The sequence below is a fragment of the Ursus maritimus genome, unplaced genomic scaffold, assembly GCF_017311325.1.
Source record: "Ursus maritimus isolate PB19 unplaced genomic scaffold, ASM1731132v1 scaffold_22, whole genome shotgun sequence".
Classification (NCBI taxonomy): Eukaryota; Metazoa; Chordata; class Mammalia; order Carnivora; family Ursidae; genus Ursus; species Ursus maritimus.
The window spans coordinates 36,416,339-36,441,857 of NW_024424675.1; the positions used below are offsets into that span (position 1 = coordinate 36,416,339).

Here is a 25,519-nt window from a genome sequence, read left to right on the forward strand (position 1 = left end):
CAGCCAAAGCATCTTTACAAGCTGCACCAAATCATTCTTGGAATAAACTCACCAAATAAATAAAGAAAGAACAAACCAGGGGTGACCCTTCGCCCACAAGCATTCGCAGCCAGCTGCGTGCGTCATGCATGCACACACACACCCCTCAGTGTCCCTTTGCCTCATTTTTCTGACTTATGTTAAAACTGCCTGACAGTATCTCAATGTCCTCCAAGCATGCCTGTAAGCTGCTTTCATTCCTTCCTTGGGGCAAAGTGGGGTTATAAATACAAGGATAAGTATTAGAATCGCAGGCGACTCCCCCCTTGCCTGGGTCTGGGACTCCACGAGGGAGCATCATGTCTATAGACCAAACTCAACTCCATCCCAGCAAGTCTTTACCGTCCCTCTGTGCCTTTTGATTTACAGTGTTCACCCTCTTGCTGCGGGAGTTTGTCTCCGCAAATCCTCTTCTCCAACGGAGTCGAGGTATAAAGTATTGAATAATGAAGGGATGAGGTAACCAAGACAAACAGGAACAGTCCAAAGGGGTTGGTCCTCACCTCTGAGGTCTGGGCCACAGCTCAGCCCCCCCCTTTCTGGTCTTCTTATTTGGGAACTAAGGCAGACACCCCCAGTGGTGGTCCTCGAGCTGGGGACCCAGGCAGAGCCCCCAGTGCAATTGCCCGCAGATCCCAGACTCACCTTGGCAGCCACGGAAGAATTGGGCTTCTCCAGGAGGTCCCAGAGCTTTTTCCTCTTCTCTGCGCAGCACGTGTTATCGAACTCCTCCCCCTCCCGCTCCCGCAGGGTCTCGGCCTCGCGCTTGAGCTCCTCGTTCATCTGCTCCTTCTTCTGGTGGTAGCGGGCCTGGCAGCAGGACTCCAGGTAGATTTCGTCGATGCCCCAGTAGTCAAGCTCTTGGCTGAAGCTCAGCGCGCACATCTCCTCCATCATGTGCAACCGCCCAGTGCGGTAGAAGTTGAGGATGGAGGTGAAGGCGCCTGGATGGCGGTCGAAGAAGTACTCGTTGTCGTCGAGGCTGTAGTCGTCGCACACCTCGAGCAGCGAGTCGTGCGTGTTGCAGTCACGTAGCTTGCCCAGCCGCGTGCGGGGCAGGCGGTCCAGGGTGCGCCAGAGCACCTCATGTGCCAGACCCCCGACGTTGAGGCGGACGCGCCTCGAGCACGCCTTGCTGCGCACGATCTCCATGGGCTCGGGCGGCAGCGAGCTGGTGGAGCGGGAGCCATGCTTCGTCATGCCCGCCGGCATCGCTGGTCCGGCCGCCCCCGCCCCCCCTGCCCCCCCAGGCCGCTGTCACTGGACGGCAAGGCCGGCCGCTGCGGGGGAGGGGGGCAGGGAGCGCTGTGGGCTGCTGGGGGTGCAGGGGACCGCGCCGGCGCACGTCACGGCCGTCTTCTCACCTCCATCCCGACCGCTGCAAAGCAGGAAGCGGACGAGGGTCAGCAAACAGGGAGCTGGGCGCGGCCCCTCCCCACCTCTCCACCGGGGCCCCAAGCGGCCTTGACCTTCCCTGTGCTTAAGCGGCTCAGGACTGGGGGGCGGGGGTGGGGGGGTGTTGCTGAAAGGCTTGGCGCTGTCCCTCCCGCCGGTGCTGAAGTCCGCCCCACCCCATGGGTGGAGGGAGGGGCCGCTCTTTGGGGCGGGGAGAGGGCCCCCAAGAGGCGCTCCGGGGATCCGGGAGGCCCCACCCCGGGTTTCTGCCGCCCAGGCCAGACCCAGCCGCCCGGGGCGCTGTCCTCCCCGTCGAGTGCTGAAACTCGCTTCTTTCTGGGTCTCCCCGTCGAGTCCCGAACCAGGCCCCACAATGGGCAGAAAGGGGCGCTGCATGAAAAACTTTTTTTTTTTTTTTGAGATTTCTCATCTTTTCCTTCCCCCTGCTCCGAAATAATTAGAATTTGAGTTCTAGGGGGTGGCAGCGGGTTTGTTTTTTCTAAACCTTAAAAGACTTGGGGGGAATTCTGGGGGGATTTCAGCTGCCCACCTGTCGGAGGTCGCAACTGACGGGGTGGTCAAAGACAGCCTCGCTGTTCCGGAGCGACCCCTCCCCCTAAAGCACGGGAGCATCTCTTGAGGTCGCTCCGGTAACTAAGCGAGCCCTGAAAGATGCAAAGCCAAGATATGCGTGGAGTCCCGCCCCTCCCTCTGTGCCCCCTACCCCACCACAGGAGGGGCGCGCAGAGTCCTGAGGATCCACCTGCTCCATCCTTCCTTCTTTCCTTCCCCGCCCCCTTCCCCCCCCTCCTCCTCGCTCCTCTCCTGCGATGGCTTTTTATAACTCCGGGTTCTGCGCCTTTCCCGGGGCTTGGAAGGGAAGGGGTGGGGGAGGTGGGAGGCGGGGAAAGGAGCTGAATTTTCTGGCCTTTTCAAAACGTGCCCTCCTCCCGCCGCGTGCTGGTGATTCGGGGGCTGCCCTGAGCCCCCCCAGCATGTGATCTTGACGCCCTCTGCCCTCGCGCCTCCCCAGGCCCCAACCCTTGCCCGAAGAACCCCCTATAACACCCCCCCCAACCTGCCTGAAGCGGCGGAGCCCCGGTAGACCAACAGGCCGAACCGCGGCAGGCGAGCCCCCTTCCTCTGTCCCCCTGTGTCCCTGCCGCTGGCCGCGCGCCTCAACACTCACCCCCAGGGCGGCCGCTTCCCGGGGCCAGGGAACGCGCATCGCCCCGGCCGCCCGGGCGCCCCCGCCCGCGGGCAGCGGCGGACCCGGGGCCGGGCCGGGCCCGGCCTACGCCGGCCGGGCAGGCGACGCGCTAGGGCTGCAGGCGCCGCGGAGCCTGGGCGCCCTCTCCGAGGCTGGGGGCGCGGGCGAGCGCTGGGGGCGCCGGTTGCAGGTCCTCTATCGGGCGGCGCCTCCTGCTCCACCTCCCCCTGCTCCTGCTCCCGCTCCCGCGACGGCGGCGGCGGCGGCGGCGGCTGCTGCTTGAGCGAGATCAACAAGTCGGGGCTGAGCTCAGGCTCTGCGCTGGCTGCGATTCTGTCCCGCACTTCGGAGCTCCCGGAGTCGGGAACCGAGGCGGGACGGCGCCACCTGCGGGTCGGAAGCGTGCGCGCCGCTTAACTCCTGCCTGCCCGGCCCAGCCTCCAGGTGAGGCTGGGGGCGGGCTGGGGCTTGGGCGAAGGAGATGCACCTGGCTGCCCGGCCCTTCCCACCTGGGCTGCCTTACGTGGCTGCCTCGCAATCCCGCCTTCCTTTGTCAGGTGAAGAACGTGGGGGTGAGCGCCTACTCTGTGTGAGGCACTAGGATAAGCGACAGAGAAACAGCTGTGACTCAAACACAAACGTTCGGCCCTTGTAGAGCTGGCTGGAGAGAGACAAAAAACAAGAAAGTAAAAACAGTATGTCAGACTGTGATAAGCGCTGGGGGGATAAGGAAGCAGAGGAGAGGGATAGAGGCAGGGGTGGGGTGGGGGCAGATTGTAATTTTAAATAGCCCTTGGTTTCATGAGCTTTCATGCAAGATTCTAAAATGGAATTCTAGGATGGAATTTTGGATTCTAGGGGAGGAAGATGGACAGTGAAATAGATCAACAGATAAATATGCAATGAGGCAGTTAGCGGCAGCTGCCAAGATGGAAAATAAAGTAGGGTGAGGGGAAGAGAGAGTGAGGGGTCAGCTGGCTTATAGAGCCTAGTGATTCATTCATTCATTCGTTCATGTTACCTTGGGCAGCTGGTTATTGGGAGCTTCCTGCGTGCCTGGCCCTGCGCCAGGCTCCGTAAAGGAACCATCCCCCCGGAGCTCCTGTCCAGTGGAGGAGACAGAATCCTTCAAAAAATCTCCAGAAATGAATACAGAACCTGAAGCGGTGAGCAAGGCTTCCCTAAGGATGCCGTAGTTGGGCCCCATGTTTATTCATTTGTTCTTCCAAATACGTATTTACTGCATGGCAAGTAATAGGTGATAGGGGTACACAGTGAGCCCCGGCTTGGGAAGAGAAAGCTGTGACTAAGCCACAGGCCCCTCCCCCTCGCTTGCCCTTTTTTTTTCATTTATAAAATGAAGGGATTCATTTCCATAGTGTTGCACATAACATTACTATACACACACACACATATATATGGTATAATATATACTATGTATTATATATAGTATAATAATAATATAAAATATAAATTTTATAAGTAGGCTCCACACCCAGCATGGAGCCCAACACACGGCTTGAACTCATGACCCTGAGATCAAGACCTGAGCTGAAATCAAGAGTTGGACCCTTAACAGACTGAGCCACCCGGGCGCCCCAATATTACGCTATTTTTAAAATCTGTTTACTTTTCATCACCTCCATCATCATGGCCCTTGTCCAAGTTGTCATCATCTTGTGGGTAGAAGCCAGGGATGCTGCTAAAACACGCTTCGGTTGCACAGGACGGACACTCATGATAAATAATTCTCCAGTTCTGAGTGTCCATAGTGCCAAGGTTTGAAAAACCCTAGATTAATTTAATACAAGGCAGGAGTAGTTGCTGGTCTGGAAATGCTATTCTCTCAACCACTAATTAGTGAGCGCCTACTATATGCCAAACCCTACTCTAGACACTGGAGACACAGTGAGAAGAGTAAAACAAGCAATCCCTGTGCTCTCGGATTTATATTCTGGTGGGAATACAGTTAATAAACAAGTTAAATAAATAGATCAGATCACTTGGATTGTGATAAATGCCATGAAGAAAAGTAAACAAGAGGAAGTGTAGAGCAAAGCTGGAGAGGTGCCAGCAACCCTAGTTAGGGTTGTCAGCCAGGAGGTCTTCCAGGAGGAGGTGATAGAACTCAGCTCAGAACCTGAGGGCAGGGAGAAGACAACCATGTGAAGTTCTAAGGAAGGGGGTACAGGCAGGGGAGCCAATAAAAGCAAAGGCCATAAGGAGGAAATGACCTTGGGAAGGGAGGTTAGAGAGGTAGACACGACTAGGCCATGCAGAGCCTTGTTGGAATTTTATTCTCAAGGTTAAGGAATGAGTTTGCGTTTTTTCTAATCCTGCTGGGAAGCCATGATAGAGTTTCAAGCAGGGAAGTCCCATGGGCTGATATATTTTTTGAAGTGATTCTTCCAGCTGCTGCGTGCATTATGGAGTATTGGGGGACAAAGATGGCAGCAAGAAGACTCCTCATGACGCATCTGCAGTTCTGGTCAAAGGTGAGGGGCCGGGACTGGGATGATGGTGATGAAGGTGGCCGGGCAATTTCACAGCCACAAGGCTCTGACGGGAGATTGATTCTTCCCCAAGCCCAAGGCTAGTGCTGGATATTCTATGTCATTCAGATTCTTCCCTCTGAGTGGACCAAGTCCTGCAAAGTTTGGTTCCAGATTTAGATAAAGGACATCTAGATACACCTGGATCTTGGAAGTGCAGACGGTGGGAATAGCTCTGTCTCTCTGTTTCCCCAGGCTCTGCACACTGTGCGGTTTAGAACAGAACTTTTACTTTTTGAATGAAAAGACTATAACTATTTGAAAACATCTGGCCTTCACTTCCGAGAATTTTCTGCCATCATAAGAGGAGAGACTGCCTAGAAATAAAGCCAATTCAGGGAAAAGTAGAGCCCAGAGGGTGAGACACTGAGTCCTGACAATGTCAGAGTTTCTGGATCCAGTCACTCCTGAAGGCATCGCCCCTGGATTTTCCAGCTGTGTGAGCTAGTAAATACTCCTTTTTTACCTAAACCAGATTGAGTTGTGATATTTTTCTTTATGTCCCAAAGAGTCCAACCGATACAATTCTTTCTCCACAAACCAAAAGTCTACCATCTCCTTATAATGTACTTATAAGAAACGGGGGAAAAGAAAATGAACTTATAGGAAACAGGGCAAAAAGAAAAATATAATTCAGAATGTGTTACAGAGAAGGGGCCCCCCGGTAAGAGTTCAAGTATAACCATGTCATTTTACAGATGGGAAAAATTAAAATCTCATCAAGGGGAACAGCCAGAGAGTGGGCATCTGAGTGCCAGCACCGGGTCACACACCATATCTGTTCAGGCCCTCTCGGCAGACTTCCTGCTGAGCCGTGTTGAGATTTTTACCTGAGGCTGAGTGATATCAAGGCAGCCCTATTCACCCCTGTAAACACAAGTGAATCCCTTCTAAACTGTGATAGTTGGGTGTTATACGCAAGTAATGAATCATGGAACTTTACGACAAAAATTAGGGATGTACTGTATGGTGACTAACTTATATAATAAAAAAATATTATTAAAAAAATAAATAAATAATAAAATAAAATAAACTGTGATAGCAACAAGTGTATCCACTCAAAGTCAGTTTTTTCTTCTTAAGCTGCGTAATAACAGACATCACGTATGTATAATCCCACCGAGCATCCTCAGGTTTCTCGGCACTTCTGGGCACTGAACAAGATTAATTAATCTCCTCTCCCCTCTCCCCACAGAACCCTGGGAAGGAATAATTGCTTTGTGTGGGTAGTTATGGGGGTACCCAAAGGCTCAAAGGAAATCATTGACATCTCTGAGTGGATGTCACTCAGGACAACTGCTATTTGCTGTGGCCTTCGTCAAAGTTCCAGCAGCCCCAGGGGATTTTCCATCAGCTTGGACTCCAAGCTGGACGTCTGCTTCTCTTTTGTCACACCCAATAATAATAATCATAATCATGAGTAAAATGGGGCTAATGATAGAATCTACCCCCCAGCGTTGCTGGGGAGACTACCAAGATGATGCATCCGAAGTGCTTAGCACCCGTGCCTAACACTAGTAAGTACACGTTAACAGAATAGTGGTAGCAACAACCGTAATAGTAGCAGCTAACATTGGGCAGTTACTATATACCAGGCACTGTACTAAATAAATGCTTTACATGTGTCTGACCTCATTTGAGATTCTTTCTAGCTCTTTCACCCTTGGGCTGAATACTCTAATACAAAGACCTATAAGCTGTTGGATGATCCTTGAGTGACCAGATGTCTGATTCTAGTGTCCATTTCATTCTATGCTAGCCTGATTGACTTTATCAAGCCCCCAGAGGGTCCCACAGAAGGAGACAGGTAAACCTGCACATAGTCCATCGAACCCTTTTGTAGCCTGGACTTTGGCAAAGCCATTGACTCCCAGGGTCTGCAGCCAAAAATGATGAAATATAGGGCATGGATGGATTGAGGCATGGGCTTCCAGCAAAGCAATTAAAGTAATATCTCCTCCCTGCAGATGGCCTGGGCACTCCAAGATGTGATGGAAAAGGAATAAGTCAGCAAAAGGAGGAAATCAAAGCTACAGAGATCAAGAGCGAACGAACTGATTCTTGTAAGATAACATTTCATTGACATCCAGCTCCCCTGCCCTTTGGGGACTGATATCTCTTCTACCTTCTCTCCACTGCCCTTGTCTTCCTCTTTCCGGTCTCATCTGCCTCCTCTCTGATCTTCCGCTCCTAGTTTTATCCTTCCTGTACCCCAAGCTCCCCACAGCTACCAGGGTAGGCCTTTAAAGGCAGAAGTCTGGCCATGTCACTCCCCTGCTGATAAACCTTCATGACTCCTCACCGTCCGGGATAAAGGACAAACTCTCCCATGATGAGGAAAAGACCATTTGTTCACTTAGTGCGTATTTCCTGAGTACCTACTATGTGTCAAGCTCATGTTGCATGCTGGGAGTGTAGGAGTGGTGAAGCCAACCTGCCCTCCTGGAGCTCACATTCAAATGGGAGGCATAAACAGGGACATTTGAAAATAATCTAATACTGATAATTGCTGAGCAGGAAATAAGAAAAGTATGAATGTCAGAACAACGGAAAAGAGGGGGCGGTGATGCTGCAGGTGAGTGGTAAATCAGAGTAACAGCAAGCCGTAAACGAGTAGGGGAAAGGGCATTGCAAGCTGAAGGTAGAAGGGAGAGCAGGTTCAAAGGCCCTGGGGCAGGAGGGTTGAAGGAGCTGGAAGACGGTGGGTGTGGCCAGAGTGAAGTGAGTGAGGAGGGCAAGAGTGGTCCAAGAAGGAGTAGGAGAGAAAAACAGAGAAGGAGAAAAATCATGTAGGTGAGGGCTATGGGGAGGTGTTTGGATTTTATCTCAAGAGCCTTGGAGAGTCTTAAGCAGGGAGTAGCTGATTTGATTTTTATCTTCAGGATGTAAAACACTGTTTTAAAGACTCCTAAGATCTCCGTTTCTGCCGTGGCCTCCGAGTCTCTAAACTGAGGACAATCCCTGACAAGTCTCCTCCCTCGAGGGACAGTGCCGGCCACTTTGACACAGGGCCCGTCCTAGACGGGCTTTGCAGCCCCTGCCCGTCATCCCCCTCCAAGGAGATGGGGAGACAACTGACCGCGTTTTGGTTTTTGGGAGACAGTTGCCAGAATTCTGAGTATTTCCTTCTTTCTCACAAAGAGAACTTCCCTTCCCCCACACACTTGGACACAGAAAGTTGTGTCTGACCCCTGCTTTGTCTGTCTTTCCAGCTTCTTCACTCACCACTACATCCCCACATTTCCGGCAAACGCTTTCCAACCTCTGGCCCAGGGGTAGCCGCTTCCCAAAGATGACCCCCATGAACCTGCCTCTGGGTCGGCACGCCTTGCCCCGTTCCAATTCGCATCGACTCTGGGTTTGGCCTCGTCACTCATATTTGCCAGCAGAATATGGCAGAAGTGATGCCATTCCCAGACCAAAGACTTAAAGAAGGTCTGACATCATCTACTTTTGGGCTTTCGAGAGCTCTGAGCCGCCAGCAGGCAGCCTCGATACCCTGCTGGAGAGACCACGTGGAGAGGCCACATGGCGGGTGAGAAGCCCTGAAATTACACAGGAAGAGAGAGGGGCTCAGCCACTCTAACGTCTCAGCTGAGCACAGCTGTCCGTTGTCCCTGCCAACGCCCCACCTTAGATGTTGCTGCCCCACTGACATCTGAATGCAGCTACGTGGGAGGCCCCAAGTGAGTCCGGGAGAAGAACCGTCGCCTAAGCTCCAGGTAACCCACAAAACCATGAGAAATAATAAAACAATTTCACTCTATTTAAGTTTGTTTTGGGGAATAATCTCTGCACCCAACGTGGGGCCTGCACTCAAACCTCGAGATCAGGGGTCACATGCTCTTCTGACTGAGCCCGCCAGGCGCCCCTAAACCAATTTCATTTAATTTTTTATTTTTCTATTATTTATTTGAGAGAGAGACAGAGACAGCAAGCATGAGCGGGGGGGAAGGGCAAAGGGAGGGGGAGGAGCAGGCTCCCCGCTGAGCAGGAAGCCTGACATGGGGCTTGATCCCAGGACCCTGAGATCATAACCCGAGCTGAAGGCAGACACTTGACTGACTGAGCCCGCCAGGCACCCTAAACAATTTCATTTTAAATCACTACATTTTGGGGTTGTTACACAGCAGCAGATAACTGATACAGGGCCTTTGTTCATGCTGTTTCTATTGCTTTAGAATGCTTCACCAACTCCAACCATCATTTTTCCCACTCGGTGGACCCCTAGTCCCCTTCCAAAGCCCGGACCCAGTGTCACTATCTCTGCCTCCTCACGATCTGGAGCAGTTTCTCTTTCCTCTGGGAAACTTCATTATGAGGCTGAGGATATGGGTTTTGTCTCCTCCACTGGTTGTGAATGACAATATTAACTCATTTAATGCTCACGAAGCCTGATGTCATCATTATCCATTATCCTTATTTTATAGTTGAAGAAACTGGGACATAGAGAGATGCCCAAATCACCCTGGTATTAGGTGGCTCCACAGAGATTCAAACCGAGGCAGAGCCTCTGCTCTTAACCACTATAGTGTGTGGTCTCTGAGTAGAGCCTGAACAGTAATGACACTGATTATTTAACACAAAATCCAGAGGTAGGTGATGCTAGGGTCTGTCACAGCAACTCAGAGGCCTCAGGATTCTTGGATTTCTCCGAGATTCTCTTATCTTCATGATCACAAAATGGCTGCCAGGGCCATGTTCTCGCAGGAGAGCTCTAAGAGAGGGAGGAAGGAGGAACTTCCTCCACACTTCTGAAGCTCTTCACAGACTTTCCCGATCATCTCATTGGCCTATACTGGGTCACATGGCAACTACTAGCCCAGTCACTAGAGGGGCCTGATACCTATATTTGGTTCAGCCCATTTTTTTTAAATGCATGTATATATAACTTTAGTTAGTGAACATACGGCGCAATATTGGTTTCTGGAGTAGAATTCAGTGATTCATCACTTACCTATCAGGTCCTGATTTGGAGGTTAAGCCCATTTTCTCCGAGCACATGACTGCCTAGAATGTGAAGGGAACCAGGGTTCTTTTAGCAGGGACTTTGGGAGTTCGGCCCTTGGCCAAGCAATCGGTATTTCTTCCACAGGGGTCAGCCCTCAGAACCCCTGAAATAAAGTCACACAGAGACCCTGGGCTCCAAGGGCCCCAAGGGCCACTTTCTCAGGTTTGCAGAATGTGGGTACACTTGCCTTAGCTCTCCCAGGACACTCGGACCACTTTGAGGTCCTAGGGGAGGTCCCAGGGCAAGAGGATGGCATGCCACCAACTCTCCCCACTTGGCACCCTCTTTCCCACACACACAGATGCTGCAGCGACCAGAGGGGATGGGGGTGGTGGAGCTGCCACACCACCTTTGGTCTCCTGTATCCACGTGAAAAGGAAAAAAGTGTCTGCTGTGTTGAATGTAAACATCTCATGTGCAAAATGTTGCTGTCTTGCTTGCGAGGTCTATCACAGCCAAGTTCAATCCCACCAGACCTGCCTCCCTGCCTCCCTGCCTCCATGGCCCCTGGTACATGAGGAACATTATGAGAGGGACGTTTGCCTTGGGAAACTATTTTTTACTCAAAGATTGGAGAGGAAAAAACAATTTTTCTTTTTTATCTTCCCCAAATCGAATTCATTTCACCTCTTCTTTTTTATATTAAAACAAATGCAGGAGCACCTGGGTGAAATGTCTGCCTTTGGCTCGGGTTAGGATCCTGGGATTGAGCCCCAAGCATGCCTCAGGTCATGCGGCCCCACAAGCTCCCTGCTCAGTGGGGAGTCTGTTTGTCCCTCAGCACCCCCCCCATGCACTCTCCCCCAAATAAATAAAATCTTTAACCCCCTCCCCCCAAACCAAATGCGTATATTATGGTGAAGGAGAGAGAACATCCAGTGAATGTTTAAGAGATTTTTTTTCTGCTTGTCTTACTTTGTGGGTTGCGAGCTTCCTCCCCAAGGTCCTCTATGGGCATCCTGGCCCTTTTTTGCTGACGGGAGGGTTGTTGATAGAAAGATCCCGAACACGGTCTCAGGAGGCAGAGAGGCCTGCACTCAACTCTTGTGGCTATTAATTGGCCACACGATGTTGGGCAAGTCACTTCCCCTTTCCGACCATCAGTTTCTCCATCTGTAAAAATGGATAATAATATACAGAGGGATGCTGGCGGTTCGACTTGATTCTAAAGGCCCTGTCCCAAAGCTGGCACACAGTAGGTGCTCTGTGGTCTCTTCCCAGAAACCAACCTTGCCATTCGGGACATGGCCGACCGTGAACCCTAAATCACACTCGGAGGCAGTTCCGTCAACAAGGGTGGTTTAATATATTTCAGCACATTTCCGCTCAACAACATTATATGAAAATAAAATTCTTTATTAAAACAGCAAGGCATAATAGTCACTGCTACTCCCCAGACACTGTGTTTATTAAAACACACAAACACACACGCAAACACCAAAGACTTCGGCAAGACACTTCAACTACCAGAGCCTGTTTCTCCATCCGGAGAATGGGCGGGTCTCCAGTTCACTGTGGGCGGGGCCGGCTGGCGGCAGAATGGGCGGAGCTCCGGCAGGAGAATGGGCGGAGCTCCGACAGGCGTTGAGCCATCTCCTCTTCCAGGCCGGGATGGTCAAGGAGAAAGTCTCAGGCTGGTGCGGGCCTGGCTGTAACGCCCCTGCAACGCTTGCTTGTCTCATTTTGTAACAGAGAAGAGACTGAGCTCAGGCTCTGAGCCTTGGCGACAGGGGCCCGGAGGCCCCCCCGCCCCGCAAATGTATTTTTCACAGCCACTTTCTATTTTCGGCAGCGAGTGATACATGTTGTCCCTTACTGACAGCGGTGGAATAAAGTTCCCCTTTAAAGCAAATTTAAAGTTTAAACAATGAGTCTGTTTTAAAGGAAAATATCTGGTAAACAACAATACAAAATAGAGCACAAAAAAAATAATAATAAGGCCGATGGGAAGGAAACACTTCATTAGGCCGACCTAAGAACATTTCTGACACGGGTCCTGCAATTTTGTGGTTCTAAAGCAAAGTATGAAGAAATACAACGATGTCCGGGTACCTTCCTAACTAACCTGCAGCAAGGAGCTAACACACTCGTCGTTCCCTCTTTACTCTATACATTTATTATTTTTTTAAAGAAGAAAAGGGTGGGGGAAGGAAAACAATAAAGATTAAAACAGGGGAGGGTTTAAAGCATCATCCCCCAAGCTCTACTTCAATATCTGTGGTACCAGCTGGGGCTGCCTGGTGGGAGAACCGTCTCTTCCTAATGTCTGTGGCTCCAAGGAGATGCCACCTTTAAAAAGAATTGGCCTTTTTGGGAACATGGGTGAGAATCTAGTCCCAGTGACAGGGCAGCCCTGATTTGGAGTGTGGGGGGGAGGGAAGTCATAAGGGCTTTTCCCTAACGCACCGGGGGTACAGCCCCGCAGGAAGAGATCTTCCTGCGTCTATTTCTGCCAGCCTTCTTCCTTCCCTTCCAAGCCAGGAGGAGGCAGCTACGGTTGCCATGGAAACCGGCTCCGTCCTCCCACAGAAGGCTGCCAACCCTGATTTCCCGCAGAGTTAAGAAGCAGGCGGCAGCGGGGGTCACCCAGGCGTGAAGATGGGTTTCCCTGGGGATATCCTGCCTCCTGCCAATCACAATGTCTGTCTGGGAATCCTGGGGGTGCCTGGAGGCTGAGGGCCAGGGAAGCCCCCAAGACCTGGCATTGCTCCGAGCAGAGACTAGCCCCTGGAACGTTCGGAGAACTCCTCTCCTCCCTCCAGCTAAAGCTACGGGGACCGACCGAGCTCTGTGTGCATATGTATGTCTGTGTCTCGTGAGATGCAGCCAGCCATGGGTGCCTCTGGCTCTGTCAGCTCTCCGATGCAAAACAGAACTGGCCCTCCACCACCCCCCTTGAGCCCAAGGAATGCAGAGCTGCCCATCTACCATGTGCTACCGGGACAATAATTCTGCCAAATCCTACCAAGTCACATCACCTCTCTGAGCCCATTTCCTCATCTCTAAAGAAGGCATAACCATCCTCTCCTCACAGAGATGCTGTGAGCACTACAAATACTGCATCCATGGTGCCTGTCACAGCCACTTAAAGGGCCCTCAGTAAACAGGACCTAATGTTTATAATAATACTTAACATCAGAATGAAGGTTTAGAGGCAGTTTTTCTCTCTGACCGGTTTTATTCTAAATCGGAAGCAAAGGCAAGTTTTCATCCTTGATCTGTTTGTTCAAAGGGTTGGGGCATCCAGGATAGAGCAGACTACTGATCCGAGGACCAATTAGTAGGTTCCTACCACCTCCTACAATATCACTTCTAAGAGTTAGAACAGGGTTCTCGAACTGGAATGCCTTCAAGGGCCTGGAGGGACAGTGAATGGAGAGCAGAAAAAAATATTTCCACCAAGTGGAAACCCTGGTGAGCCAGAATGCACACACCCTGGATAAGGGCGTGGGTTGCTGCTCCACTCTGGCTAACAGTTGTCCTTGGGAATATGGGCCCAGTGGCCAAATGTTCCAAGTTTTCAAGAGAAGCTGGACATTTTGCATGGACTCTCCCACAGATGACATGGTAACAACTAATGTATTTTTTCATAAGCATAGGCCACACAAAACAGGTCTGCCAATGCATCATACCACAGCTGGAGTTTCCAAGCTAGAATGCAGACAGCCCTGTTTTTGGCTTGACCATTCCAAGGAGCCCTGGCTAGTTTCTTCTGTCAGGACCATCCTGTTGGGACTGTCTTTCTTATTCCCTACTTGAGTCTTGACACTGGGAAAGCTCTCCCATCTGGAGCCCACATGTGTAGAACAGAGAACTCTACTCCTCAGAGCCCAGGGAGGGAGCTCATGATCTGCACCGTGAACGCATCAGCCTTTGGAAAAACCCTCCTGAATTTTCTCATGCATCCATGTGAATGGAGAGATGAGGGAAGTGTCTAGCGAACAGGGCGCCTAGGGAAGAGAGATTCTAAAGGACTCCTTTAGTGTTGGCTAGTTTAATAATTTGGGGACACAGCTTAATTCAATAGATACACTGAGAGGCCCTGATTGGCCCTTTTATCGCCAGCATCTGCTTTGACTGGCTAAGGCGTGGACCACAGCATTGCCAAGGAATTGGCCCCTCAGAGAGCTGGGGCACAGCGGAGCAGTAAGGACTCCTGCTTCTGCCCTGCCCACCCCAGCTTTTGTGGAAATCATAAGGTGGGGGGGGGAGCAGGGTGAGCTGGGAGCAGAGACTCATTCTGGAACTCAACCATAGCAGGAGACAATTCATAGAGCTTTTGGTGTCCTTTCCATTCCCCTCCTCTTAGCTTGCCTTCGTTCCCCTCCCTGGACACAGCCTTCTAGGAAAAAAATCAGGAAAGTGGTCATGCTGGCTCCATTGGGTGTTCAAAGCTCCTGCGCCCAGGGCAGACGTAGACACGGGAAGTGGGGCGATGGGGGGCCGGCTGGGTGGAGGCACGTGTGCGGAGCCCCGTCTGCTCCCGGAGCTCACGGCCGGGCGCGGTAACGGATGGGCATGTCGTGTTCCGGCTGCATCAGCCCGAAGCCGTACCTGCTGAGGTCGAACTCAGGGATCTCCACGTCTGGGTTGACCAGCTCCAGGTCAAAGTGCACCAGCACAAGGAACACGAATCTGCAGAGAGACGGTGTTGAAGGTGTGCAGGACTGGAAGACTAGGGGCTTCTCCGGAATAAGGCAGGAAGGCAATGGCCTCCTCCCGAGTCCGACCCCAGCTCTCACTTCGGGAAAAGGGGGAGGAGAGCGTGAGAGCACAGGTGGTTCCTGCCCCTCCGAAGTCCACGAGCTCCTCCCTGTCTGCCAGCCCCTGTGGCTCGGGGGCCCGCCCGCCAGTTCTGCTGCTGGGCTGTGAGCAGAAGTGACAGCGGTCGATGCCTCAGTCAGCACGAGACTCGCAGTGTGCTCTTTGGTGGCTGTGTGGACCTCGCGTCGGGGTGGTGCAGTGGGGAGATGGGAAGAGCCTGGTCCCTGAGTCTGTGTGTGGAAGGCAGGGCCCCCCCACACCCACAACCCACTTTGTGAGTGGGAACTAAACCCCTGCTGTCACGGGCCACTGAGATGTGGGGGTTGTTGTTACAGCTGCATCGCCTGACTCCTGACTCAGTGATCCTTTCCGACTCCCCCAGACCAGAGTCCTCCCCACCCCCTGAGCCCCACCCAACTCCTGGAACGCTGTCTGCAAAGCCCTGCGAAGCCAGCAGCTGCCTTTGTGAGATTGGGAAAAGGCACCCCTGCCTCACGACCTCTTACTGCCGCCTGCGGGAAACCCGTCCTGACAAGCACGCGAGCCGCGTGCAGGATTAACCCAGGTGCCGGCAAATGCGGCGACAGTCCCACCTGATGGGACCCGGCTCCTGCCCGCCTGCCTTATCGCACTTCCCACGGCCTCTGTCCGTAGGGTCCGAACGGCGTCTTCTGCCACTGAATGTCCCCCCCCCCCACCGTGACCCAGGTGCCAGCGTGGGACTGAGAACATGACAAGGACGCTCTAATCTCTTAGAATTCACAAAGAGGAGGAAGGCGAGGACAGAGCAAAGTCCACGCTCTTGACAGCAGAGCTAGGCAAACGCGGCTCTGCCTCTTGACCCTCAACAAGTTTCTTTTCCATTCTGGGCCTTGGTTTCCCCACCTGCTCAAAGAAAGTCAAAGAGGCGGGCTGGTCCCTCCCAGCTCTGAAGCTATGGGTGGTGGAGAGTGAGTTTATAGAGGGCGGGGAGCTCTGCACACACTTGGGTGTGGAGCCTGGCGCCTCCCCTCACCCAGGTGCATGATCATGGTGGCAAATAATCTGACCTCTAGAGTCAGTGCTGGACTGACCCCTACCGAGCAGGGTTGCACGACAGGGAAGGGAGATCAAATAACAAATTGACGAATTTACTGAAATGCGAGGTGCCAGGCGCTGTGCTAAGCATTTAGTATCCGAGATCTTTTTATCGGTCCAAACACTTTATGAGGGAGGAGCCGCAGTCAGCTCTGCGCCCACACTTCTGAACACGTGAGTCTGTTCCAACGTGATTGGTGTGCTGGGGCACCAGGGAGGCTGAGGCAAATTTCCCACTTGCGCACGTGTTTCGTGTGCGAGAAGCACGAGGAGAATGCAAAGCCACACCCAGCTGGACGGACGGAGTGGGAATCCACAAACCCGCGCACGCACGCACCTAAACTCTATCCACCAGCAAGCTGGGCTCACGGGGCGGCTCGTGCGCCCCCACTGATAGCAGGTGTCCGATTGCAGGGGCCCCGCCTTTCACGCTTCACAGCACAGCTGCAGCCCAGCCACCGCCCACTTCCACAAACTTCGCGTGGTTTTCAAACTGAAGCACCATATCTTCGGCAGCGCCTAAGTAGCTCTCAGCCACGAAACACCTGTAAGCCTGTACGACCATCTTCCCTGGGTTCTTAGCTTGCATGTGTCACTAGGAGGTTTTTGGTCCATTGGGCCCCAGCCCCATGTCCCCCCACAATCCCTGGGGATTTTTTCGTGTGGTTTCACGTGGCCGTGAGTTTTAGGAATGTATCATGAAGCATGAAGGAAAAACTGGCTATATTAGGAGCTCCATTTCACTGCCGAGACAACTGAGCCCAACAGGTTAATGTAATGTGCCCGTTCACTTAGCACAATGCCTGTGTATTAGTCACAGTAATAACTAGCACTTACAAGATACCTACAATGAGCCAGGCAGGGGGTTCAATATTTCACAAGACCCAATTCCTTTGTTCTGACACCCCTGGGATACAGTATGATCGGTACCCCCAACCGGACAGTTGAGGACCCAGGCACAGCTGGCCACTCAGCTTACAATGACACAGGGGCGGGACGGAAGGACAGAGATGTCATAACCCTGGCCAGATCGGTGTGTGGTCCAGGCGCCACAGCTCTTGGGATCCAGGGAAGAGAATTTATAAGGCACTCGGGTCCACAGGCGTTAAAATAACCAAGAGGGAACAATGACAGCTTGGCCAGCTCCTGCCGAGGGGGCTCTGAACGTGTGCAGCAGCTGCAGACGGCCAGCAATGGTCAGCCGCACGCAACGTCCCGTGTTTAGTATCTGGACACCAGGTCTGGAGGGAAGAGCTCCCTGCCAGATCTGACTATGTCAAAAGAGACCAGAAATTTGGCTTTTTATGTGAGATCTTCTGATTCTTAAAAGTTAGCAGACATTTCTAAACACACAAATAAGCAGATCTGTGGGCAGGAGATGGCTCATGGGCCGTTTGGAGCCGCTGCCCGTGTTCCTGGCGGAGGACCCTGGTCTCCGGAGAGGAGGGCGTGTGCCAAGCAGCCGGAGCAGGAACCCCCACCCCCCACCCCGCCAGGCCCGCACCCCCCTCCACTGCCCCACACTCACTGTTTGATGCTGCTGATGGCGTACGCCTTCCCCAGGCACTGGTTGTGGCCAGCTCCCCATGGCATGCTGTAATTTTTCAGTCGCTTCCCGTCCTTGTAGAAGTCTTTCTTCTCTGACCCATCCGAGTTCAGGAATCGGTTATATTTAAATACCTGAAACAGGAAGGTCCGTTTTCCGACTCCACCCCCACAACACGCATGCCCGAGGAAAACTCTGTCAGGATGATCCCCGAAGTCTTGTTTATAAGAGGAAAAAACTGAAAACACAGTAAAGGACAATCGATAGGGGACTGGTTAAGAAATTACGGCATCCATTTAGAAGGTTGAGCGTGGTCTGTGCGTGCTCACACACAATTTTTTAGACTGGTTGTTGAGTGAAAAAAGCAAGTTTCGGAATAGCATGTATTGTGTGGTCCTGTCCACACACCTCTCTATTCATATGTGTGTGAGTGTGTTGTGTGTTTATCTGTAAAGGCATAAAAATAATTTAAAGGATACACTCCAAACCGTTGATAGGGAAGTCTGCGGAACTGGAGAGTAAAAGGAATAAAGAAAAATGTTTGCTTTTAAACAGATGTGTCTGTATATTTCACTTTATAAGTATATATTACTTAGGCAGTTTCAAATTTAAAAATTAAAATGATTTTTAGAGGCACCTGGCTGGCTGTCAGTAGAGCATGCAACTCTTGATCTCGGGGTCATGAACCCAAGACCCACAGAGGGCACAGAGATTACTTAAAAAAAATTTTTTTTTTAAAAAGAGGATGCCAATTTCCTTTGGTTACATTGTAGAATGGTAAGGGGGGATTGTATCTGAGCAAAGGGCTTGGCACAGAGTAGGAGGTGAATGAAAGATGGGTGGAAAATAGGTGAATGGATCAGTGGATAGAGAGATGGAAGGGTGAATTGATGGATGGGTGGGTGGATGGATGGATGGTCGGTGAGTGACAGATGGACGGATGGGTGATTGGATGGATGGGACAGAAGGGTGGGAAGATGGATGGATGGGTGGGTGGGTGGATGGGATGGATGGATGGGTGGGTGGAGGGGAGAGGTAGGTGGTGGGTGGATGGGAGGGGTGGGGGAATGGGTGGGTGGATGGATGGATGGGTGGATATATAGCACAGGGCCTGGCACACAGTAAGCACCCAAATCTGTTAGAAACTGTGAAGGTTTGATCCATCTCAAAGTCCAGGGAGAGAGAAAAGTATTGAGAAGCTAACATTGTAACATTCCAAAAAAAGGAAAATTGCTCAGCTATCGCTTACAAAGCACTCCCTGCGTGCCAGGCACTGTGAAGGCCTTTCTTACATGTTCTCATTTAATCTTCCCGACAACCCTGTAAGGCAGGAGCTATTATGACGTCCATTTCACAGGTGAGAAAACAGACACAGAGAGGTGAAGTAATTTGGGCGTGGACACACAGCAAACAAAGAGCAGAAGGGGGCTGCCACTCAGATTTGGCTAGTTCCAAAGCCATTGACTTCCCCCCCTCCCCGGTCCCTGGTATGTAATTTACCTCTGGGTCTGTGTAGATTTCTGGGTCTCTCTGGGGACTCAGGAAGGGAAAGAGGAGGAGGCGGTCTCCACGTCGCAGGCTGAATTCCCGCCCGTCTGCCATGGGCAGGGCCAGGTCCACCACAGCCTCCCGGGTAATGAAGGGCGCAGCAGTGAGCCTGAGGCTTTCACTCAGCACGCTATCTGCAGGGCAGATACCAGCAAGGGTCAGCGGCTTCCTCACACTTAAATGCCACCCCCAGCCCTCATTTTACAGAGGAAGGTGGGCAGGCTCAGAGACGGTGCATGATTGCCCACCATCACACAGGGAGGCCAAAAAGGCCAAGTGATGAGATATGATTGCTATGGTCCTCAGACTTGGATGTGAGGGTCTGGGTCTGACTCTAGGAGAAGCTGTGAGGGACTGTGGGAGCCAGAGAGATATCAGAGGAGACTACGTTGTTTCTGCCTGCCCAGCTTACATTCTCCATCTGGAAACAGTTCCCTGGTTTTCTTCTGGGGACCACCCCTCTCCCACTCTCAGAGGCTGGGCTGTTGACTTCACTCCCAATTCCTTGGGCTGTGTGTGACTGGCCAGGCAGAGCATCCCGTCCCTCTGAACCCCGTAACTGGCTCAAGATGGGCATATAACTCAAAGAGAACCAATAAGACACATTCCTGGGACTTTGGATGGGAATGTCGCAGAGAAGTGCACCCTGCCGGGGCTGACAGCCCATCAGCCTGATCTGCTGATGGCCTTCCCGCAGGCCTGAGACTGGAGCCAACCCAGCAGAGCAGGGCTGAGAGAGGGAATACTGAGTCCTGATGATGTCGTTAAAGCACCTGGGTCCACCTATGCCTGAAGCTAGCTATCCTCTGAACTTTCTAGTCAATGCCCTCAAAAAAGTCCTTTTTTTGCTTCAGCCGGTTTAAGTGAGGTTTTTTGTCAATGGCAACCACAAATCTACTGAGTCCACAAGTCCTGGACAGCTGAGACAGGGCATAGAGAAGCCAGGTCTAAGAAGACAGGAGGTCTAGGGGGACCCTAGGTCAGAGGATGCCGATGGACCCTGGATGGTGGGAGCCCATGCTGGGAAGGGCTTAGGGTGCCCATGATGGCTCAGTCTTTGGGGCTAATTTGGAGGGTCTGCCTCTCTCACCGAGCACAGGCATGCTGTCCAAAACCTTCTGGGGGAGGGTGGTCATCTGCGAAATGGGCTGCTCTGCTCTGGAGAGGAGCTGCTCGAGCTCTCCACGGACAGCCGCCAGGGCCTCGGGGTTCTTGAGGAGGAAGAGCAGAAGCCAGAAGGCAGCAGGACCCATATTCCCCTGCAATGAGAAGGAGCCCGTTATACCACCAAGAGCGCAGGCCTGGGGCAAGAGCCGACCACAGACACAGCCCTGGCCAAGCACAGAGGTTCCCATGCCTGCCAAACATCTAGGCATGACTCATGTTTATCTTCAGCTCAGGCCGTGGCCCAAATATGCTCTGGGGCTTTGGGGTAGCCCAATGCCTATTTCAGGGCTATTCTTGGCATCCCTGACCTTAAGCAAACTCATTGATCTGAGCTCACACAGGTAATCTTCATAGCTAATTGGCGAAGAAGGGTCAGAAGTCGGAACAAGGTGTATCAGTTAAGAGTATGGTTCACATCTGAGGATAACTGCATCCTTAGCCCCAATTCTCCACCCTTCCCTGTATCGACGCCCCTCGCCGTGGACTTGGCACTTCCTCCCTTCTCAGAGCCAGAGGGGATTTTCCCAGCCCTGTGAATCTGTGACTTGCTTTGGCCAACAGAGTGAAACAGGACTGAGAGAGCAGCAGGAGAAAATCTAGGTCTTAAGAGACCTTGCGTGTGTCCACCTGCCCGGCTGGCTCGCTGGTCCCACAAGGAGGACACAAGACATGGGGCAGAGCCAGCTGTCCAGCTGGGCCAGTCTAGAGCGGGTGACGCCCAGCGGACCCACAGACACGTGAGTTAAATCAGTGCTCATTGGTGTGGGCCACTGGGTTTTTGTGGTTGGCTGGTACACAACCACAGCAAACTCATGTAACATCTGGACATCTACTTTCAAATTTCTGAGTATCGTATGCATATAGCACAAAGAAGCCATAATCAACAGGGACTGTGAAAGCTAGTAATTTCTTGAACAAAATTACGTAAGAATTCCCAGCAGTTCAGGAATTAGGAAACTGGATAAAATTTCTTGCTCTAAGATTTCTGCCTTAGCTGAGCGTTTTAATATTGAGGTATTTAGCATGTGGCTAAAATGGGTGTGCGGTTCCCTGAAACGAGCTCCAGGCGTGGGTGGCATACCAACTCACCTCGACTGGGGGGATGATCTTTGTCCACCATCCAGGCTTGATAATGTTAATAGTCATTACATCCCATATTTCCCCTGTAACTCTATTACAGACGTTACCGCACACAGACCAAAGGACATTTGCACAAGGATATTGATCACAGTGCTGACGTAACAACAAGAGACTGGAGGCAATCTCAATGTCTATCAATAGATCAATGAGATAAAGGATGGTCCATCCTCAGGATGATGACACAGGAAGTTGTTAAAGGCAGCTGGCTGGGCGGCTGTGTGTGTACAGATGGGACTGTAGCCAAGGTGCACGGCAGCACGACGTGGAACAGGGGTTCACTGTGTCCCCGCTTGTGCGTACGTTTCAAGAGGGATCATACGAAGAAGCACAGACCGGCTTTTGAAGGAGCCTCTGAGCCAGAAGCAGGGGGGATGGGGGACGGGTACTGATTTTCACTGCATATGTCTTTTTGAACTGTTCGACTTTTTTTAATGGATGCAGTACTTTAAAAAAAAAAAAAGATTTATTTATTTATTTTTAGAGAAAGAGGAGGAGGGGCAGAGGCAGAATTACATATCCAACTCTTGATTTCAGCTCAGGTCATGACCTCAGGGTAATGGGATCAAGCCCCACGTCGGGCTCTGGGCTCAGTGTGGAGTCTGCTTAAGACTCTCGCTCCCTCTCCCTCTTCCCCTCCCCCCACTCTCTCTCTCTCTCAAATAAATAAATCTTAAAAAAAAAAAAAAGAACCTCCCTCTTGGTAAAATGGGGATAACATGCTCACTCTGGGGGTGTCCACAAGGGTCCCAAGACAGGATACAGGCGACCCTCACATGCTGGGCACAGAGTCGGTGCTCAGAAGAGGTTTCCCGTCCCAGCACTCTTCCTGCCCCTCCCCCATGTTGTTAGAGAACAAGGGAGAACCTGGACACTCCTGAGATTTCCTCCAGCACCTCAGGTCCAGCAGAGACAAGAAAGGTCACTCACTGTCCACCACTTAAATAGCCAGGGGAGTGTAGGTGATAAATAATTTAGCCTTGGGTTAACTCAGTGCAAAGGCCATTTTATCTCTCCCCGTCAGTGTGATGGGGGCCGCCGCTGAGTAATTACGAAGTGGGAGGGGAACGTGAGGCTGCTCAGTGATCTCTGCTTTCAGGAAAAAGCTGTGGCAAGTTAGGCAGGCGGCAAAGACTGCCTTCCACCCAGCCGCCCAGATTTGAGAGTGTGCCCTTGCGTGTGTGATCACACCACTACAAGAGACCCTGAGTTCACTATCCTGGAAGTTGAGTCTCCCACAGGGTCTTGCCTCAGTTTACCCAGGATGACATGTCCCATCTAGCCTCATCTCCTACCCCAGCAGCCAAAGTCCATTCCCCCAGCAGCACCGGTCCTCTGCTCTACTTTTTCGGTGAAAGGCGGTAGCTGACCTCCAGAGGGCGCTCAAGGTGTGCGGGACGCGGCACCCAGTGATTCCTGCGCGCCACTTTGTGGCCACCTCACCACACAGTCAGTAGGCGTGGGGGACACCTGCAGCCCTGCCTACCCCGCGTTCACTCCCTTGTGGTGGGTAACAGCCCCATTTTCCTTCGAAGAATTACCTCCCCTTCACCCTGATCATCTGGGGCTGACCCATCACCCTAGACCTCAGGTGCAGCCACGTGACCCGGGCTGGGCCACTATGAGTGATGTCCTCAGAGGGGACGTGTGACCCCGGCTGGGCCAGTGAGCACCACACCTGGGATTTCTACGAGAATCCCAGGGAAGCAGAAGCCCTCCTCCGCGGGGACTGCCCCACAGCCAGGAGGCGCTGGCGGCCCTCACTGCCACCATCTGGGGCTGGAGCCACCACAGAAGAAAGCAGAACTGAAGGAAGGGAGATCATAGGTGACATTTCTTTTCATGTTTTATGATTTTAAAAAAATGTATTTTAAGGGTCAACATGGTCGCCCACTGCCTAAAGGCTCAGAGCTGGGAGGGGAGCCTGGACTGTTGTTGGCAGGCCTTTGTGAACTCTCTCTCTACCCACCTGGTCCCCTCAGAGCCAGCCTCTTCCCTAGCCTGGACCTTGGATCTCTAGGCCCCTGGATGCTAGAGCCTTCACTGACCCCTCTGTTAACATTCCTGACTCCACTCTGACACTAACTATACCATTTTGCCACCCTGGGGAACTCTTTCTGCACCTGGCCTCTGGGGGGCCTCCCCCCACCCCCCCACCCCCCTCCCAGCCTCCTGGTAACTCCCCCTCCGTCTCCTGCGCACGCTCCTCCCCATCTTCCTGACCCCTGCGGCTGGAGAGGCCCAGGACTTGGTCCCTTCTCCATCCACCTGAGCCCCCGCTGTCTCCAGTCCAGTGGCTGCCAACCCCACCCCTGCACTGCCAACTCCCAAATGCACATCTTCCTCCTGGAGCTTTACCCTGAACTCCAGATTCTTCTTTACTCCAGGTGTACCCTCCACCTCCCACCCAGTTCTCGGTTTCAAACTCAGGCTGGAGAGGCCCAGGACTTGGTCCCTTCTCCATCCACCTGAGCCCCCGCTGTCTCCAGTCCAGTGGCTGCCAACCCCACCCCTGCACTGCCAACTCCCAAATGCACATCTTCCTCCTGGAGCTTTACCCTGAACTCCAGATTCTTCTTTACTCCAGGTGTACCCTCCACCTCCCACCCAGTTCTCGGTTTCAAACTCAGCACACTCAAAACCAGCCCTCTGATTTTCTTCCCCCAGACTTGCCCCTTCCACTATCTTGCTTATCTATTAACAGCATCTTCATCCTTTCTGTTGCTCAGACCAAAACCCGGAGGCATCCTTGTTGGTGCCCTCTCTCAATGTCTAGTCCAACAGCAAATCCTGTTGGCTCTACTGGAAATGTGTCCAGAAAGCACTCTCTCTCCCTCTGGCCCTCTGCACCTACCCTGGTCCAGCACCACCCTCGCTTGCCTGGATACCGCAGTGACCTCATCTCTAGTCTCCCTGACTCCACTTCTCCCACTATAGCCAGTTCTCAGCAATGATTCCTCTAAAGCAGATGGCAGGCCACATTGCTCCTCTGCTCAGAGCCCTTGAAGAATTCCTTTCTTAGAGTAAAAGCCAAAGTCCTCCCCAAAGCCCACAGGGCCCTGCATGGTCTGGCACCTGCTATCTCTCTCATCATCCTTATCCCTGCCTCAGGGCCTTTGCACTTGCTGTGCCCCCTGCGGATGCCCTCATCCTATGTATCTATATGGCTCCCCACCTCCCTCCCTTCCTTGGAGTTTCTGCTCAGATGTCATCTTCTTGGTGAGACCTTCCTTGGCCACCCTATAAAAGCAGCCCCTCCTCACTGCCCTCTGCTATTCCCTCCCATGCTTTATCCTTTCTCTGCAGAACTTGACTATATTTTAATATGCTTACTTGTTTATCAATTGTTCTCTCCCAGAATATCAGCTCCATAAGAGCAGAGATCTTTGGTCTGCTCGCTGCTCTATCCCCAGCTTCTAGAATGGCGCCCAGCACACAGTGGGCCCTCACTAAGTATCTGTTGAACATGTTTCCTGAGCTCTAGTTATCTCTGAGCATGGTTACGGGCCTGGCATCGTCCCTTCCTCTCTGCCTCACGGCAGCACCTTGAGGAAGGGACTGCGGTCTTTGTTTTAAGCTGAGCACACCGAGGCACCGAGAACTTAAGTGACTGGTTGGCCAGGGAGTGGCAAAATCAGGATTCAAATCCAGGCAGGTTGATCATAGGGCCCGCGCCTGAAACCACTGCACTACTCAGCATCTTGGCCCTGTTCTCAAGACTCCAGCTCTTGAAGCGTCTTCCCACCTGCCTGAATTCTGCACACTGCCAGCGACTCAGAATCAGAGGATGTCCTGTCCCCAAGTCGTGCTCAGTTCTCCTGGCCCCGCCACAGGCTGTTCCCCAGACTTTCTGCCACTCAAGCCCCCAAGCCAGCGTCCAGTTCTGCTGACAGAGGTCATTCGGCAAGGGATTCTGGGGGCAGTTTGGAATTCCAAGTCTCTGCCCATAAATATGTTATTAGGCACTAATGGGGACCCAACTGCTGATTAAACCCATCCCTTGCCCCTTGCCAGCCTTTGCCTGCAAGGACAGTTAATGGCTCTGAGAGAAAACTAAAAATAAGCTGCAAGTC

At 52.3% G+C, this 25,519-nt stretch overlaps 2 protein-coding genes across 2 annotated transcripts in view; both read right to left on the reverse strand.

Moving 5' to 3' along the window:
- LOC121104566 (potassium voltage-gated channel subfamily B member 1-like) overlaps positions 1-1,251 on the reverse strand; it is a 1,464-nt gene extending 213 nt beyond the window's left edge. Inside the window, exon 1 of the mRNA XM_040637866.1 lies at positions 685-1,251. Within this exon, the coding sequence (XP_040493800.1) occupies positions 685-1,251 (567 nt within the window). The remainder of the gene's footprint in view (positions 1-684) is intronic.
- A 10,238-nt stretch (positions 1,252-11,489) lies between these two features.
- PTGIS (prostaglandin I2 synthase) overlaps positions 11,490-25,519 on the reverse strand; it is a 40,630-nt gene continuing 26,600 nt past the window's right edge. Inside the window, exons 7-10 of the mRNA XM_040638452.1 lie at positions 20,233-20,401; positions 19,095-19,276; positions 17,577-17,728; positions 11,490-14,842 (exon numbers count right to left, since the gene is read on the reverse strand). Coding sequence (XP_040494386.1) covers positions 14,698-14,842; positions 17,577-17,728; positions 19,095-19,276; positions 20,233-20,401 — 648 coding nt within the window. The 3' untranslated portion in view covers positions 11,490-14,697. The remainder of the gene's footprint in view (positions 14,843-17,576; positions 17,729-19,094; positions 19,277-20,232; positions 20,402-25,519) is intronic.